Source organism: Artemia sp. Qi Xiang Cuo, chromosome 3 (assembly GCF_049724085.1).
Source record: "Artemia sp. Qi Xiang Cuo chromosome 3, ASM4972408v1, whole genome shotgun sequence".
Lineage (NCBI taxonomy): Eukaryota > Metazoa > Arthropoda > Branchiopoda > Anostraca > Artemiidae > Artemia > Artemia sp. Qi Xiang Cuo.
The window spans coordinates 24,897,311-24,913,112 of NC_142796.1; the positions used below are offsets into that span (position 1 = coordinate 24,897,311).

Here is a 15,802-nt window from a genome sequence, read left to right on the forward strand (position 1 = left end):
GCAAAACTAATTCAGGTGCATTTAATTCCTAGAATAGCATCAATTACAGAATTATTTACAACCTTGAAAATGTGAGCATTGTTATCTGTGGTTATCAATCGCATTAATCGAATTCCATTGAAACGGGGACTAATTGATGGGTAGGGTATCTAATCGCATCACTAGCGCGAAATAATTCTGGACACAACCGCGACCATTCCGGACACCCGCTAAAATTGTTTTTGAAGCAGCATTGGCAAAAATCATCTAATTTCATTTCGGAGATTGCACCCTTTACCAAATATAGCTCATAATAGACGCTAAATTATATTTGTCAACTGCTGTTAAATGAAACAGTTGTTTAATTTTTTTTAAGTTAATTTTTTAAAAGTATATGAAAACAAAAGGAATCTAAAGAAAGTGGAAAAAGCATTAAAATATGAACTAAGGAGGTGTGAAGTGGAGGCCATGGATAAAATTGCCGAGGATCTGGAAGATACAGCTAGACAGCATAATAGTAAAATAATATACTTGCATGTTAACAAATTGAGAGGGAGTAATCAATGTGGAGTTGGTCCAGTTAAAGATAGCAATGGAGCCACAATCAGCGATAAGGAAAAAACTAAAGAGAGATGGATTGAACATTTTGACAATTTGCTTAACCAAGATAGAGTTGCATGAAGAGATATAGAGGAAAATGAAAAAGTTTGTCATACCTTGGATGTGAAGGAAGATTTGTTTTGTGAAGAGGAATTAGCAACAGTACTAAAAGGATTAAAAATAATAAGGCCCCAGGTGCTGATAGGGTGGTAAATGAGTTTCTTAAATATGGTGGCTCTGAGGGTAGAAATACGTTACTGAAGATTATGAATAAAATTTTTGAAAAAGGGGAAGTACATAGCGAATTTAGTAAAACCCTAATTAAGCCATTGTATGAGAAAGGTGATAAGAATGAGCGTGGCAATTATCGAGACATTAGCCTGGTCTCTGTAGGTATAAAATTAATTAGTAATATGACACTTTTTAGACGGAGGGATGCTGTAGACAAAGTTCTAAGAAAAGAGCCGCGCGATTTAAGAAAAGGTAGAGGATGTGTCGACCAAATTTTCACTCTTAGGCTATTAATTGAGAAGTACCTGAGTTTTCAAACACCTTTGGTCATAAGTTTTATAGATTATGAGCAAGCGTTCGAAACTGTTCATAGAAGAGGTTTAGTAAAGGTTTTATCCTTGTATGGTATACCGGACAAATACATTAAAGTGATGAGTGCTATGTACAAGAATAACACTGCTGCGGCTAAGGTAGGAAATGAGGTTAGCAGCTGGTTTTATATTAAATCAGGAGTTAAGCAGGGTTGTGTTCTATCCCCTTTTATATGGATTATTTTGTTGGACTTTGTTTTAAGGAGCACAGGAAAGGCAATGGGAGACCACGGAATCAAATGGGGAGGTAAAAGTCTCCTGGACTTGGATTATGCTGATGATTTAAGCATCCTAGATGAAAGTGTGAGAAAAATGAATGAAGTTTTAGAGGTTTTGGGAGTTCAGGGTGCTAGAATTGGTTTGAAAATTAATGTTAGAAAGACTAAGTCACTAAGGCTAGGAATAAGTGAAGATGAAAAGGTGACTTTGGGTAATGAAAAGATTGATCAGGTAGGCAGCCACACTTACCTTAGTATTATTATTAGTTAAGACGGGTGAAGTAGTGAAGATGTTGATGTTAAAAGTATGGCAGTTAAAGCTCAGGGTGTTTTTTCACGGATAAAAAAAAGTTTGGACGAATTGCGAGAATGTAAGCAAACCAGTATATGAGTAGTAGAAGCCAGGGTAATGACAGTCTCAAAGAGCGACTATGAAAGGCTCCCAAAAGCGGATGAAGATTTGCTAGATGTTTTCCAGAGAAATTGCTTAAGGATTGTTCTGGGTACCCGGCTGACGGACCGTATTTCAAACAATAAGCTATAAGAAAAATGTGGTTCAATACCGCTCTCTAGGGCTATAATAAAAGAAAGGTTGAGGTGGCTAGGGCACGTTTTGCGGATGAAGGATGACAGATTGCCGAAGATTGTTCTTTTCGGCCAACCGTCTAGGGCTAAAAGGAAAGCAGGTCGGTCCCGTCTGGGGTAGGAGGGCGTCATAAAGAAAAGTTTAAAGGAAATAGGAACTTCGTGGGCGGGTGTAAAAATGGAGAATTTGAATATTTGGGTGGAGGAGGAGCGTGCGTAGCTATGTTGGCCTCAGGCGGCTTGGTGCTGCGGTGAGTTGTTAGTAGTAGTATTTTAGTCAACATTAGAGGCTATAATACTGACGGCTAGGAAAAGCCTTTTTCCCATTACTTTTCTTTGATTTTTTACATAAGCTTCATTACATATCAAAGAAAGCATCGACCAAGAAGAGATTATTCATCTTACTACTACTAACAACTCAATGCAGCACCAAGTCACCTGAGGCTAACACAGCTCCGCAAGCTCTTTCTTCCCTGAATCTATTCAAAGCACCACTATTTACCCCTTCCCAAGAAATTCCAATTTCTTTTCAATCCTTCACTGCGACTTCTTCCAACCCATTCGGGGACCACCCACTTTTCCTTTGGCCCTAGATGGATGACCAAAAAGAACGATTTTTGGCAATAAGCTATCCTATATTCGCAAGACGTATCCTAGCCTCTCAGCCTTTCTCTCATTACAGCCCTAAAAGACTGGGATAGAACCGTATTTCTGTACAGCTTCTTGTTTGATATACGGTTAGTCAAACGGGCACCAAAAATTATCCGTTATAAATTCCTCAGGTAAACATCTAACAAATCCTCCATCTTTCGAAGTACCCATGTTTCAGAACCATACTTTACCTATCATTGTACCTTCCAATGTTCTAATCTTGATTTACAAACTTATCTTCCTATTTTAGACAACTTTTTTCAACTGTGAAAAAAAAAACCCAGGGTTATTCTACTTTTTAAATAGTTCTTCTTCATTTTGCTTAAACTCCTAATTTCATCCTCAGCAAAAATTATTTGTCATAGACAAGTGCCTCACCAGAAGATGAGTCAGACATTCAGCAGAATTTTAGTGCATCAAAGCATGTGATTACTATGCACATTTTATATTTGCCCTTAGTTTTAGGGAATGCCCAAGTCAGCTTACAAAGAATGAATGAATCATACAGAGGGACCTTTTTCCTTTATTGATATCACAGCAAGAATGATAATGTTTGCATCACAACGTTTAATACATGGTCGTACCCAGGATGTTTTCGGAGGGGGGGGGGGTTACTCAAAGATTATTTTTTTTTTGGGGGGGGGGGGTACACAAACAGACGCATACAAAATTTGTTTATATCCATTTTTGTTATGTTTTACGACTCAGACAAACATTTCAGGGGAGGGGGGGGCTAAACCCCCCTGGGTACGGCCTTGGTTTGATATGATATCACACCAAAAATATTAAATTTATATGGTTTTCGAGCAGCAAAGATACAAATAGTAAATAATTTGCAAAGAAACTATGACAATTATCAAAGAGTAAATTATAAATGACTAATTTTAAAGAGTAAGCAATCAAATATTATCATAAAATGACTAACAAAACAAGAGCTAATTAGTACCAATAATAAAATTACAACTTGATATCAAATAATTATATAGACAATATTAAAAATTGAATCATAGTGCAAATTAGGCTGTAGTCTTTAGAAAGAGGCGCTTTAGGGGGGCATTAGTCCTTTTCCTATTTATGGTAGTTTCTATTAATATTTGAGTTTGACTTGGTTATTCATTGAAATTTTCAATTACTTAAAAAAAAATCTTTACTTTATTTCTGCTCATCATTGGTTTAGTGTAGCCCTTTAATTTTTTTGGAAAACTTTGTTTTTCTGGAAAATGCTTTTTAAAATTAATAACAAGAATATGAGTAACGTAAGAGTCCGCCGATGGTGATACCTTGGCCATGTACTACGTATGGACAATCTCCGACTACCAAATGCAGCGCTCCATTGGCAGCCAGGGTAACTGGTCAGTTACCCTTTCACCGTTACATGGAGAGGGTCTTTGAATTTTAGTTACGTTTTGTTTCGAGGTTTGAATTTTTTTCTTTATTGTATCCATGGAGTTTTATTAGTAATTCTGGTGTTATTATCATGCACTGAGGACGGTCAAATGGAGATATTGACCGGAATATTTGAATTTTAGTTCATATGTTTCACTGGCTTGTATAATCCTCGGTTTTCTCTTATTTTATTATTGTTTCGTTGTATCATGATTAGCCAGTGTGGTCTTAGAAATTGTCCACGCTGCAGGGGCAGACCCAGAAACACCTTGCGTCAAACGTACCAGACAGATCTCCGTAACCTGCACGTATCAATCCAACCTCAGTGGGAGGACCCACTGGCATTAGCAAATCTGCAGCAAGTATTAGCGGCTCCTTCTTGATGCCCTGGGTGCCTCTGGAGGCACAGGCGGATCTAAGGTAAGGTAATATGAGTAACGAAAAAAGTTTCTTACCTCTTATAGATTTTCTATCTGTTAATGCTTGATGCGTCAATGATTTTGCTAAAATTTTAAATTCCTCCTTGTCACCAAGAAGCTTCTTTTTATAAGCCGGCATTAAATATCGAACAACCAATTCACTAACAACTGTCTTATCAAGTCTTTCCTCGCTTGTAGGTTTCACTTCACCATTTTTTCTGTGCTCCTTTTTTACCTCTTTCTTTTTTGGGTCTTTTCTTTTTTCCATAGTCTTTGAGGCTATAGCTTGTTGCTTTTGCTCCCTTTTTACCTTAGCATGTTTCTCACTTATCTTTATCATCTCCAATTTAGTACTTCCGTCAAGAAAAATGTCGCTCTTACCATTTATACAATTTTTCTTTTGATTTTCCTTTACTTTAACATTGTCAAAATTATTCTCTTCTTTTATAGTAATTTCTTCTTTTATCCCATTAAAAGTTGGGTTACTGATGTTCTCAATTTCGAAATTTTTGCTTTCTGTTTCCTTTTTCACAGCAAGTTCAGAAGGTGGTGATGTATTATTACGTCTACTAAATACAGCTTGTGCATTGATCAATTTTGGGGTACCGAAGAAATCTTCCCCGTCGTCGACATTTGAATCCATGCTGTCAGTACTAAACCCCCTTACAGCGTTACATTCATATTAATCATCTTCTTTTTTCTCAGTAAAATGCGACTCGTACTCTTCTATACTAAGAGTATTTAGAGGTGAATCGATCTGGTTATTTATTGAATCTTCTGTTTCTTCAATTCCTGCATGCTGTATTCGATTGCATAATCCTGCAGCATTTCTTTTTCCTCTGTGCTGTCATCCGGTCCCTAAAATGTAAACAATTTTAAATATCAAAGCATGCTAATTTACCACTCATTTCTCAGCTTGTCAATTAAGAATCTAAGGTTACAACGTAAATATAAAAATTCACAAAATTTCGCGAATGATGGAAATATTGTACCTTTTTTAAAATCCGAGCCGTTGCAAGAAAATTGAATTCGCATGATTCGAGGGCCAAAGGCCCTTGCCCGTTCTCGCATATGAAAGGTATTTTACAGCAACTAATTAATCAATAAAGCTTATATTTATCTACTTATTTAAGTTTTGAAGGGGAAAGGGGGGAGGGGATTAACCCAGTCACCGTCTGATAGCACTTACTAATATTGACAGTTTTCGTTTTTCTTTTTCCCGCAGAAAGCAAAAAAAAAATATGTTCAATGGGTGGATGGGAGAATTTGGGTGGAGGGAAGCGGCTGAAATTTCTAACAGAAGGTATTTCCTGTACTTGAAAAAAAAAGTGAAATAGACATTTTTTTCATCAGACAACATCTTGAAAGAGAAAACAGAAGGTACTGTATATTTTTTATAGAAATCTTGGTCGAACAAGAATTTTCAATGCTAATCTAGTATGCATGGGTGAATTTTTTCCTTTCGCAAATGGCCCAGTTAGAAGAGGATCAGTCATCTCTGAAGGGGAGGGGGGTTAAATTTAGCTTCTGGGATTTTTGTGCAATGAGTATTTAAGAGGGCACTGCACGCCCATAACAGCAGGGCAAAGCCTGTCCGTTTCTACAGAATGAGCATAGACAGTTAATAGGTTTGAGGAAGATTTAGAAAAAGACTGACCCAATGCTAACCAGAAGTTTTAATAGCTTGTTAATGAGCAACCAGATTCTTCATCAGAGTTTACCCACCTGTGAGTACTAGCAGGTCTCCATTTACCTACCTGAAACCATTTAGCCAAGCATCACCAGCGATCACTAATTTTTTTAAAGCTATGGCATGTTTTGATGTCAAATACACATTTATGCCTAATTACAGTGGATGGGGGGAGGGGGAGATACCGTCTGGTCCCGAATGTCTCAGCTTTCAGAATAATTTTGACCTAAAACGTAATTTTTCGGTGGTTTTGAGGTCATTCAAGCAAAATACAAGTTGGATCACAGAGAATACTCATTGGTGCACAGAGCAGATTTAGAAAGAAATGGTCTAAAACCAGCTAGAGGCCAGAATGCAATCAAGCAATTCGTGGTGGTGATGGGCAAGCAAAGAGCAACATATGCCTATAGTAAACAAAACTATAAAAGCCGAAATTTTCAACCTTAGGATTTAACCCTTTTAGCACTGTCACTAATTCTTCCTCACAAAATAAATGTTCCTTCACATCTGAGGTGTCACAAGCTTTTTTAGTTTCCTCTAAATGTTTTCATGTAACTTTATCCAGTTTAGTACATCTCAAAATGTTCTGCCCGCCTCTCTAAAACTCTTTCCTTATCAAACAGTTCGTGGCGACCCGGCTCAATAGTAACCAAAACTCTAAAAACCGTAATTTTGATACCAATAAATATATCAATGGGATCAGACTTTTATGCTGGGGAGGATCTTTCCAAGGGGGATGTCTCCGTGAGGGAAGTGACATTCTTATGAAGGGGGCGTCGGTTCGTGGTAACAAACTGTAAGTAAGGAGCACAGTTTATATAATATACCAGTAAGTTTACCGCAGAAAATTTCTGGCTCTTCATTCTCGGTGCGAAGAAAAAGGTCCTCCCTCTTATTTCTGCACTTATTGGTTGAGCCGGCCAAGTGGTTTTGTCAGTACTTGTTCCGTAGGTGATTAATCTTTGTCTACCCGTGAAAAGATCTAATGCCGCTTATGTTTACATCAGCAAAAACGTTCTCTGGAGCACTCGCACCTTGGTCCGGGTTTATATAATGGGTGAGATAGGGAAAGATCATACTGGATAATTATATAAACTGTGGTAAGGAGCGACCCGGCTCATTAGAAACTGAAACTCTAAAAAACGGGATTTTGACACCAATAGATACATCAAAAGAATCAAATTTTAATGCTGATTTCAAATATATAAGTTTCATCAAGTTTAATCCTACCCATCAAAAGCTACACGCCTGAGAAAATTTAGCTGATTTTCGAAAAAAGGGAAAGACCCCCTACAAGTTATAGAACCTTAATGAAAATCACGCCATCAGATTCAGCGTATCAGAGAACCCTACAGAGGTTTCAAGCTCCTGTCTAAAAAAAAGGGAAGTTTTGCATTTTTTGCCAGAAGAAAGATCACGGATGCGTGTTTATTTGTTGTTTTTTTTTTTTCCAGGGGTGATTGTATCGACCCAGTGGTCCTAGAATATTGTGGAATGGCTTATTAGAACGGAAATTAAAAGTTTTAGTGAAATTTTTAAGTGACCCAAAAATGGAGGGCAACTAGGCTCCCTCCTACATTCACTTTTTCCCATAGTAACCCAATCAAAATTTTAAGATAGGCATTTTGTTCAGCATGGTTGACAATATGATAAATATGTCTTTTAGGATGACTTAATCCCCCGAAGTCCCCGGGAGGAGGGCTGAAAGCTATGAAATTTACCCAATGTTAACATATAGTGTTGGTTATTGGTAAATATACAGACGTTTTCAGTGGGTATTTTTTCTGGTAGTGGGAGGGAGTGGGTAGGGGGTTATGTGGGAGGATATTTCCATGGAGGACGTTTTCATGGGGGAAGGGACATTGCTATGAAGGGGGCGCTGGATTTCCCATCATTATTTAAAAAAAGATCAGAAATTAAATAAAAAAAACAAGTTTTTCAACTGAAAGTAAGGAGCAACTTCAAAACTTAAAACGAACAGAAAATATTACGTATATGATTGGGTTCATCCCCTAGGCAATACCTCGCTCTTTAAGTCAATGATTTTTCAGCACTTCCATAAGAGCTATTTATTCTACTTAACGGCCTTTGTGATTAAGGGGTAATTTTTAAAGAATTGGAACAAAATTGGAACTCTAGCGTAAAGAGCAAGGTATTGACTAGGGGGCAAACCCCCTAATATATTTATTAAAAATATATGAATATAGAAGTTCGTTACGTAAGTTAATTCGTAAGTTACGTATATTTACTACAAATAAAAAAGTTCGTAAATAAATTAAACAAGTTTCGAGGAAGTCATTTAACCAAATAAAAGTAAAATTAATATGAAAATTTTGTTTTAATTATTCATGTACGGTGAGCCAAAATAAAAACCTGCATTAATTCAAAAACGTTCAAAAATTAAATAAAAGAAGAAGTTTTTTTTAACTGAAAGTAAGGAGCGATGTTAAAAATTAAAACGAACAGAAATTATTCCGTATATGAAAGGGACTGTCCCCTCCTCAACGCCTCGCTCTTTACGCCAAAGTTTGACCTTCTCACAACTCTATTTTTTTAAACAATAAAACACTTTAGCGTAAAGAGCGAGGCGTCAGGGAGGGGACATCCCGGATGAAAAGACTGGACCTCAGTATTTGTCATTGGAGATTTAGCGAAATGAGGGCAATTTTCCTACTATATGCTAATGTTGACGAAGAACAAACTAAGATAAAATAAAAACAGAGACAATACCACACTGAAAGTTTTCTCTTCGACAAATATTTCAAAAAATCACATTTATTACTTGCATCAACTGCACAAACAGAATGACGTCACCTAATACCGAAGAAATAATGTGTAAAACACCTTTCCATGACGTCATCTCAATAATAAGTTTGGTGGCGTCATGGGTCTATAAAACAAGAAATCTCACAGCACAATAGCCTCAGTAATGAAAGTTATCTTTGCGTGAACAGTTTGTCTCAATATTTGTGTATCCTTTAAGATTGTAATTTCTTGAAAGTATGAAACTTCATCAACAGAAATTTGTAAATCCATGGGACTTGGAGTATGGTCGACAGTGCCAAAATGCGATGTACAAAATATCGGTTCTGCCTGATGATGCAAGTTATAGAGCTAGTAGCAGGGATTATGTGTATTTCCAACAAAATGCTCCTGGTTCAGAAACACAGTTCGACAATGAAGAAAAAATGTACTGTAAAAATGTTCCCCGTCAAAGAATTTTTTCAGAATACGGAGTGCAATATAATAATGAAATAAAACATAATATTAATGGTTTCTTTTTGCAAGATCAGTTTGCTATCAGTTTTGAGCCTTTTGACCCAGCTGTTCCTAGTTATGCAGCCATTAAGAAGGAAGCCATTAAGCCATTATGTGGCCTAGTTAATCGTGCTTGTTTAAGGGCAGTGGTCGACAAGATAAAGAAAAAGCAGTGTTTCCAGGAAAATACTTTAGAGACAGGTTTAGAAAAGCTGTTGAACGAGTATACTCTAACAACTACGGAGCTTGGAGAAGGTGCTTCCGGGAAAGTATTCTTAGCTACAAGAAACCGTGATTGGAAACGAGCAGCTGTAAAAAAGATAAATTTAAAACGAACTAACCAAATTCAATTGGACTCTGGCAAAGTTTTACCAAAGGAAGTATATTTTTTGAACAAAGTTAGAGATATTGATGGTTGTGTGAAGTTACTAGATTATTATATTGTCGGAGAGGAATGTTGGATTACAACAGAGTATCATCAGAACTCAATAACATTGACTGAATTTATCAACAAAAATGAACAGCTGAGTGAAAATAAAGTTATCAATATTTTTAAACAAATAACATCTATAGTTTTGAGATTGGAAATGGCCGGCATTACACATCGAGATCTAAAAGGGGACAATATCCTTGTTGACGAAAATGAAAATATATTGGTTATTGACTTTGGATTAGCTGAATCTTTGGAGACGGCCAATGAAATGATCTGTGGCACTCCTGGTTACTGGCCTCCAGAAGTTGATTTCTGTGAATTGTTTGATATGATACATGTGACAGGACCGGTAACTACTTGGTCTCTAGGTATTATATTGGGATCACTCTTGATTGGCAAAGAACCCTTTGATAACGGGAGAAGCTCTCTTAAAGCTAAAGGTGTGATAGACTTGGGATTGCGAAACAGGAAGGCTTCACAAATGGCTCGTAGACTAGTCAACAGATGTTTGCAGGTGGCGAGAGATAACAGACCAAGTGTGAAACAAATACTTCAGGATCCTTGGTTAAACCTTGATGTGATCAAGATCCTTAGTGTGAAAATAGGCCACTTTTAGGAAAAAGTCAAATGACTCAAAATTTATCGCGTGTCGTTTTCTTTTGTTAAGTTTATTAAATTTTACAATAAAAATTTAGCATTCATGATGACTTTTTTTTTTATATTCTTTTCATTATATTGAACAATTAGTGCTATTACTATGACCGAATTTTCTAGAATGAAAACGTATTGCTTCATAATCTCTCCAAAGACTAACGTTTTAAATTGCCCAAACTTAAACGCGAAATATATATTGTTAATTTTAGCTAATTTCAATTTTCAGAGTGATTTCGAGGAATCCAATTTTTATAAAGCACTGCGCACTGAGAATATTCATCTTGAGAATATACTTAACCGTGATTAAATAAAAAATAACAATTTTTTTCAACTGAAAGTAAGGGGCAACATTAAAACTTAAATTTAAAGACGCTAAATTTTGACTTTTGTCCCAATCCTTTAAGAACAAGTCCTGAAATACAAGAGCCGTTTAATTAGAGCAATAACTTTTTTAAGATATAAAAAAAAACTTGGCGGTAAGAGCGAGGTATTGAGTAGGGGACAACCCCCCTCATATACGGAATAGTTTCTGTTCTTTTAAGTTTTAATGTTGCTCCTTACTTTCACTTAAAAAATTTTTTTTTTTTTTACTTTAATCACCGAAAGGCAGAACTAATTCTCAGGGAAAAACATGACATGCTACTAATTTCAAATTGCCAAATAATTTTTTTTCTTGTATTTTATTTAAAATTTGGAAAAAAATTGCGCAAAATACTTTTAATTACAATCTTTGTAATTGAATTTTAGCAAAACTAGGAGTAAATCTGAGCAAAAAAAATTATATCAGAGATATTGATATCGATATATCGAAAGTAAAACATCGATATATCGATTAATCAAATTATCACCCAACACTAATGTCTGAAAATACTATGAGAGCAGTTGAATCAATGAGTTTTAATTTAGTTTCACAACTTAAAACTGTTTCAAATCGTTGCAATTATTTTTCCCTGCAATTTGACGGATCAACCGAAATGGTTGATATTGCACAGATGGTCTTTTTTATATGAAAGTTTTTTAATGACTTCCAAGCAAAAGAAAAGCAGGTAAAAGTTGTACCCCTTCAAGGACAAACTACGGGACTTGACATATGTTCTGCTTTTAAAAAGTTCATTGACTCGAAAATATTCATGTACCAAGGTTGGTAGGTTTGGCAATAGCTGAAGCTCCCGATATGATAAACGGTGAGAAAGGATTTATTGGCTTGGCTCGTGTCAAAAAGACGGTGGCCACCGTTTAACCCCCCCCCCCCGTGGAAAATAAATCTCAAAATTTGAGAATTTTATTTGAGTTTTTTTTCGTTAGGGGAAAGGAATTTTGGCACTTATGTATTATACGCCATTCATTCAAGTTTACGCTGTGTAAAACTCGAGAACAAACCGGTTTTTTCGTTAGTTTCTTTCAGCTTAGCGCGAGACAAGACAAAGGCAAGTGACAGAATAGATGGGAAATTTATAAATTGGGCTATATATTTGCACATAACGGGGGGGGGGTAAACTATTTAATCAGTTTGAAGTCAGAAAAAAATTCTTACTTCATAATATACAGAATAATTATACCTAACACATTTCCCATGTAGACCCGCTATACTTTACCCCCCCCCCCTAATGTACAAATATAATACCCAGATTTGTTTCTAAAATAACGAATAAACTAACAAAGAAACCGGTTTGTTCTCGAGTTTTACACATCATTAACTTGAGTGAGTAGCGTATAATATACAAGTACGAAAATTCCTTCCCCCTAACGGAAAAAAAACACAGCTCGAATAAGATTCTCAAATTTGGAAAGACTTTTTCTACGGGGGGGGAGTGTTTACCGGGGAGGTATTTGCCGGGAGGGTAAACGCAGGGGGGGGGGATAAATGCCAAGAACCCAAAAAGACACAAACGACTTTCTGTTTCTTCTGTCCCAAAATTTCTGTCTTGCTATTCCATAGTTCATTAGCAGTCAGTAAGTGGCAAGTTTTTGAGCATGCGCAATTAGATGAAAACAGTCGTTAAAGTCGTAAACAAAGCCAGAGCTTATATACTTCAGAGACTTTTCTAGAAGACTTTGAATGAAGAGTTACAATGCCAATATGGTATCCACGGCTATATACAGAAGTTCGTCGGCTTAGCAGAGGGAGGGCTTTGCAACGTTTCAGGGTTACTTTTTGCTTTGGTGAAGTTTTGAAAAAACGAGGTGATTCATTGCAAGAGTTAGAAGATCCGGTTTGTCTGCGAGATTTTGCGTTTTTTGTAGTCAAAACTGAAAAGCTAAACATACAGACTATTTCAGACGTGGCCTCATTCACAAAAAATCTGTAGCTGTAAAGAAAAATATAACCCAGGGTAAATTTTCGGTAAAATCACTCACTTGAAGAAATAAAACTATTTCGCATTTTGTTCGTAAGCAAAATTATTCCATTTTGGTTCGGGTTGGTTTACAAATGAAGTCAATGTTCAGTTCAGCATATCTGTTGCGAGATTTCGTTTTTCAGTAAAAAAAAATTCATTTAAAAAAGTACAAGAAGTGATTGACTGACGAACGTTTGGACAACTGCATTCGAATGGACGTTACAACGTATGAATCTAATACAAAAAAATGTTGATGACCGAAAAAAAATGCCACCCATCACATTGAAACATGTTTTTCTGATTCAAATATTTGGTAATTTTTCAAATAAATTAGAAATGTACATTTAAAGGTAATAGAATACTGTCTGATTTCAAGAAAAACGTGTTCAATTTTTCTACTTTAATGACTAGCTCACACTAAGGTTAATGAGCTCAAAGGTCGCTCAGTCGCCTAAAGTTTTAGCCACCATTGCTCTAAGTGAACAAGCTAAAATTTGTGCGTCAATTAGAATTCTTGTGACATATTTTTACCAAAAAGCATTAAAACGTCATTTGATGAACTTGTTCATCCTTTTGCTTTGAATGTTATGAAAAGTATGAAGCAGCTTTCACACTTCCATCGTAAGTTTTTATGCTTAGTGACTAAGTTACGTTATGCTAAGTATAACCTGTCAAACTCAAACAAGTACTTCCATATGTACAAATCCATGAAACGTCTAAAGTCATCACAATCATCACAAGCAAACTATTAATACTAAAGATATGGAATAGACACAGAGTTTCAAGCTATGATAATTTTATCGTTATTGCAGCAGGATCGCTGATGAAAAAACGACGGCGCGAAAGGCTTTCTAAAAAAAGTTGGTTGATTTATTTTCAAAACTTTCAAATTGCTCATTCAGCGATACTATTTCGTTGCCTCTATGTCAGCTTTTCCATAGCTTAACATAAACTTACGAAACATAAAGTTGTATGGGGAAGTAGAGTCAACTTGGCATTTTTCCTCTGAAATATTAAACAACGTAATGTAAAATCTTAAGTTACACCAGTGTCAAAGTTTAAACAACAAAGTGTGAAAACACCATTAGTCTGTAACCAGGGTTTTTTATCAACTGAATGAAAAAAAAAACGTCTCAGAGAACTGTATAAAATTAAATAGATTTTTTTTCCGAAAAACTAAAACATAAATAAAAATATCAACAATATTCTCTGGAGCTTCTTCTTAAGAATAAATTACTTTTCCAGAGCAGTGCAAAAGTTTTCTACAAATTCCTGTATGTCTTTTTCACCTGAAAGAATATAACAGCATCAGTAAAAGAGTTGGATAAGCTTTCATTTATGGAAAAGAGTAGGTTGATGTAAGTGCCATCAATGGGGTACCATTATGCCAGAGTTACATTATCGACGTATTTTATCATACTTGTCAGTAAATTATCGTCATTTATTATCAATAATAATGATAACTTATTTATAACCCACATCAATGAAAAATATATGAGATTATTGGAGTAATTGAAATAAATAGTTCAATTACTGAAGTAATTAAAACAAGAAATGAAATTAAACCACAACGTAAATCTAAACATAAAAAATCAATTACTGAAATAACCGAATCAAATCATGATGCGGTGACAATGGGGGGGGGGGGGAAGTTGAGACTGACAACTTTCTTTGCAGTGCGGTCAATTTTGCTGTTAGGTCTGGTACATGAGCTTCACATAGCAACAATGTCTACTGTTACTATGGCAAGTGGCATAATTCTCAGACCCCTACACCTCTCCCCCGTTTCCCCTGGGCACGGTTCTGAAAGGGATAACACATTTTTGGAAAAAATACACTTCCGAAACTCTTGATAGCCGACTGGGGTACTGATAAACCTTGTGTATCAATAGACCCAAAGTATAGAGAATTTGGGATTACTCATTACCTAGAAGGCATACATTTCCTAAGAATACAAATTCATAAAATGTCAGCTAAAAACGGGTATAACATTTAAAAAGGGGGGGAGGGGTTGACTATTTTTTAGAACATTAGAAGATACTGGCATATGTCACTTGTAAATAAATAATCGATCCATTCTTATTTAAGGATGAATCTAAACTTGACAAGGTGAACACTAGAAACAATTTAATAGCAAAAACTAATTCAGGTGCATTTAATTACTAGAATAGCATCAATTACAGAAGTATTTACAACCTTGAAAATGTGAGCATTGTTATCTGTGGTTATCAATCGCATTAATCGAATTCCATCGAAACGGGGACTAATTGATGGGTAGGGTATCTAATCGCATCACTAGCGCAAAATAATTCTGGACACAACCGCGACCATTCCGGACACCCGCTAAAATTGTTTTTGAAGCAGCATTGGCAAAAATCATCTAATTTCATTTCGGAGATTGCACCCTTTACCAAATATAGCTCATAATAGACGCTAAATTATATTTGTCAACTGCTGTTAAATGAAACAATTGTTAAATTTTTTTTTAAGTTAATTTTTTAAAAGTAAATGAAAACAAAAGGAATGTAAAGAAAGTGGAAAAAGCATTAAAATATGAACTAAGGAGGTGTGAAGCGGTAGACGTGGAAGAAACAGCCACTGGTCTATAAGATACAAATAGACGGCATATTAGTCACATATAGCACTGGTATGTTAGTAAATTGAGAGTGGTCAGTCGAGCCAGGCTTAGCCCAGTTAAAGACAGGAATGGGGCCACAATTAGCAATAAGGAAACAACTAAAGAGAGATGGGCCGAACATTTTGAGAATTTGCTGAACCGAAATAGAGTTGTAGAAAAAGACAGAGAGGAATATCAAAAAGTTTGTGATACCTTGGATGTGAAGGAAGATTTGTTTTGTGAGGAAGAATTAGCGACAGTACTAAAAGGATTAAAAAATAATAAGGCTCCAGGTGCTGATAGGGTTATAAATGAGTTCCTTAAATATGGTGGCTCTGAGGTTAGAAATACGTTACTGAAGATTATGAATA

At 35.9% G+C, this 15,802-nt stretch overlaps 1 protein-coding gene across 1 annotated transcript; it reads left to right on the top strand.

Annotated features, from left to right (window-relative positions):
* Window positions 1-9,132: 9,132 nt before the first annotated feature.
* On the top strand, window positions 9,133-10,437 carry LOC148953906 (serine/threonine-protein kinase pim-2-like). Its single transcript, XM_089086011.1, has one exon. The coding sequence runs from the start codon at window positions 9,133-9,135 to the stop codon at window positions 10,435-10,437; it is 1,305 nt and encodes a 434-aa protein (XP_088942137.1).
* The last annotated feature ends 5,365 nt before the right edge of the window (window positions 10,438-15,802 follow it).

Excerpts from the sequence above, each read along its gene's own strand:
- LOC148953906 (XM_089086011.1), top strand. The coding sequence starts at position 9,133 with ATGAAACTTCATCAACAGAAATTTGTAAATCCATGGGACTTGGAGTAT.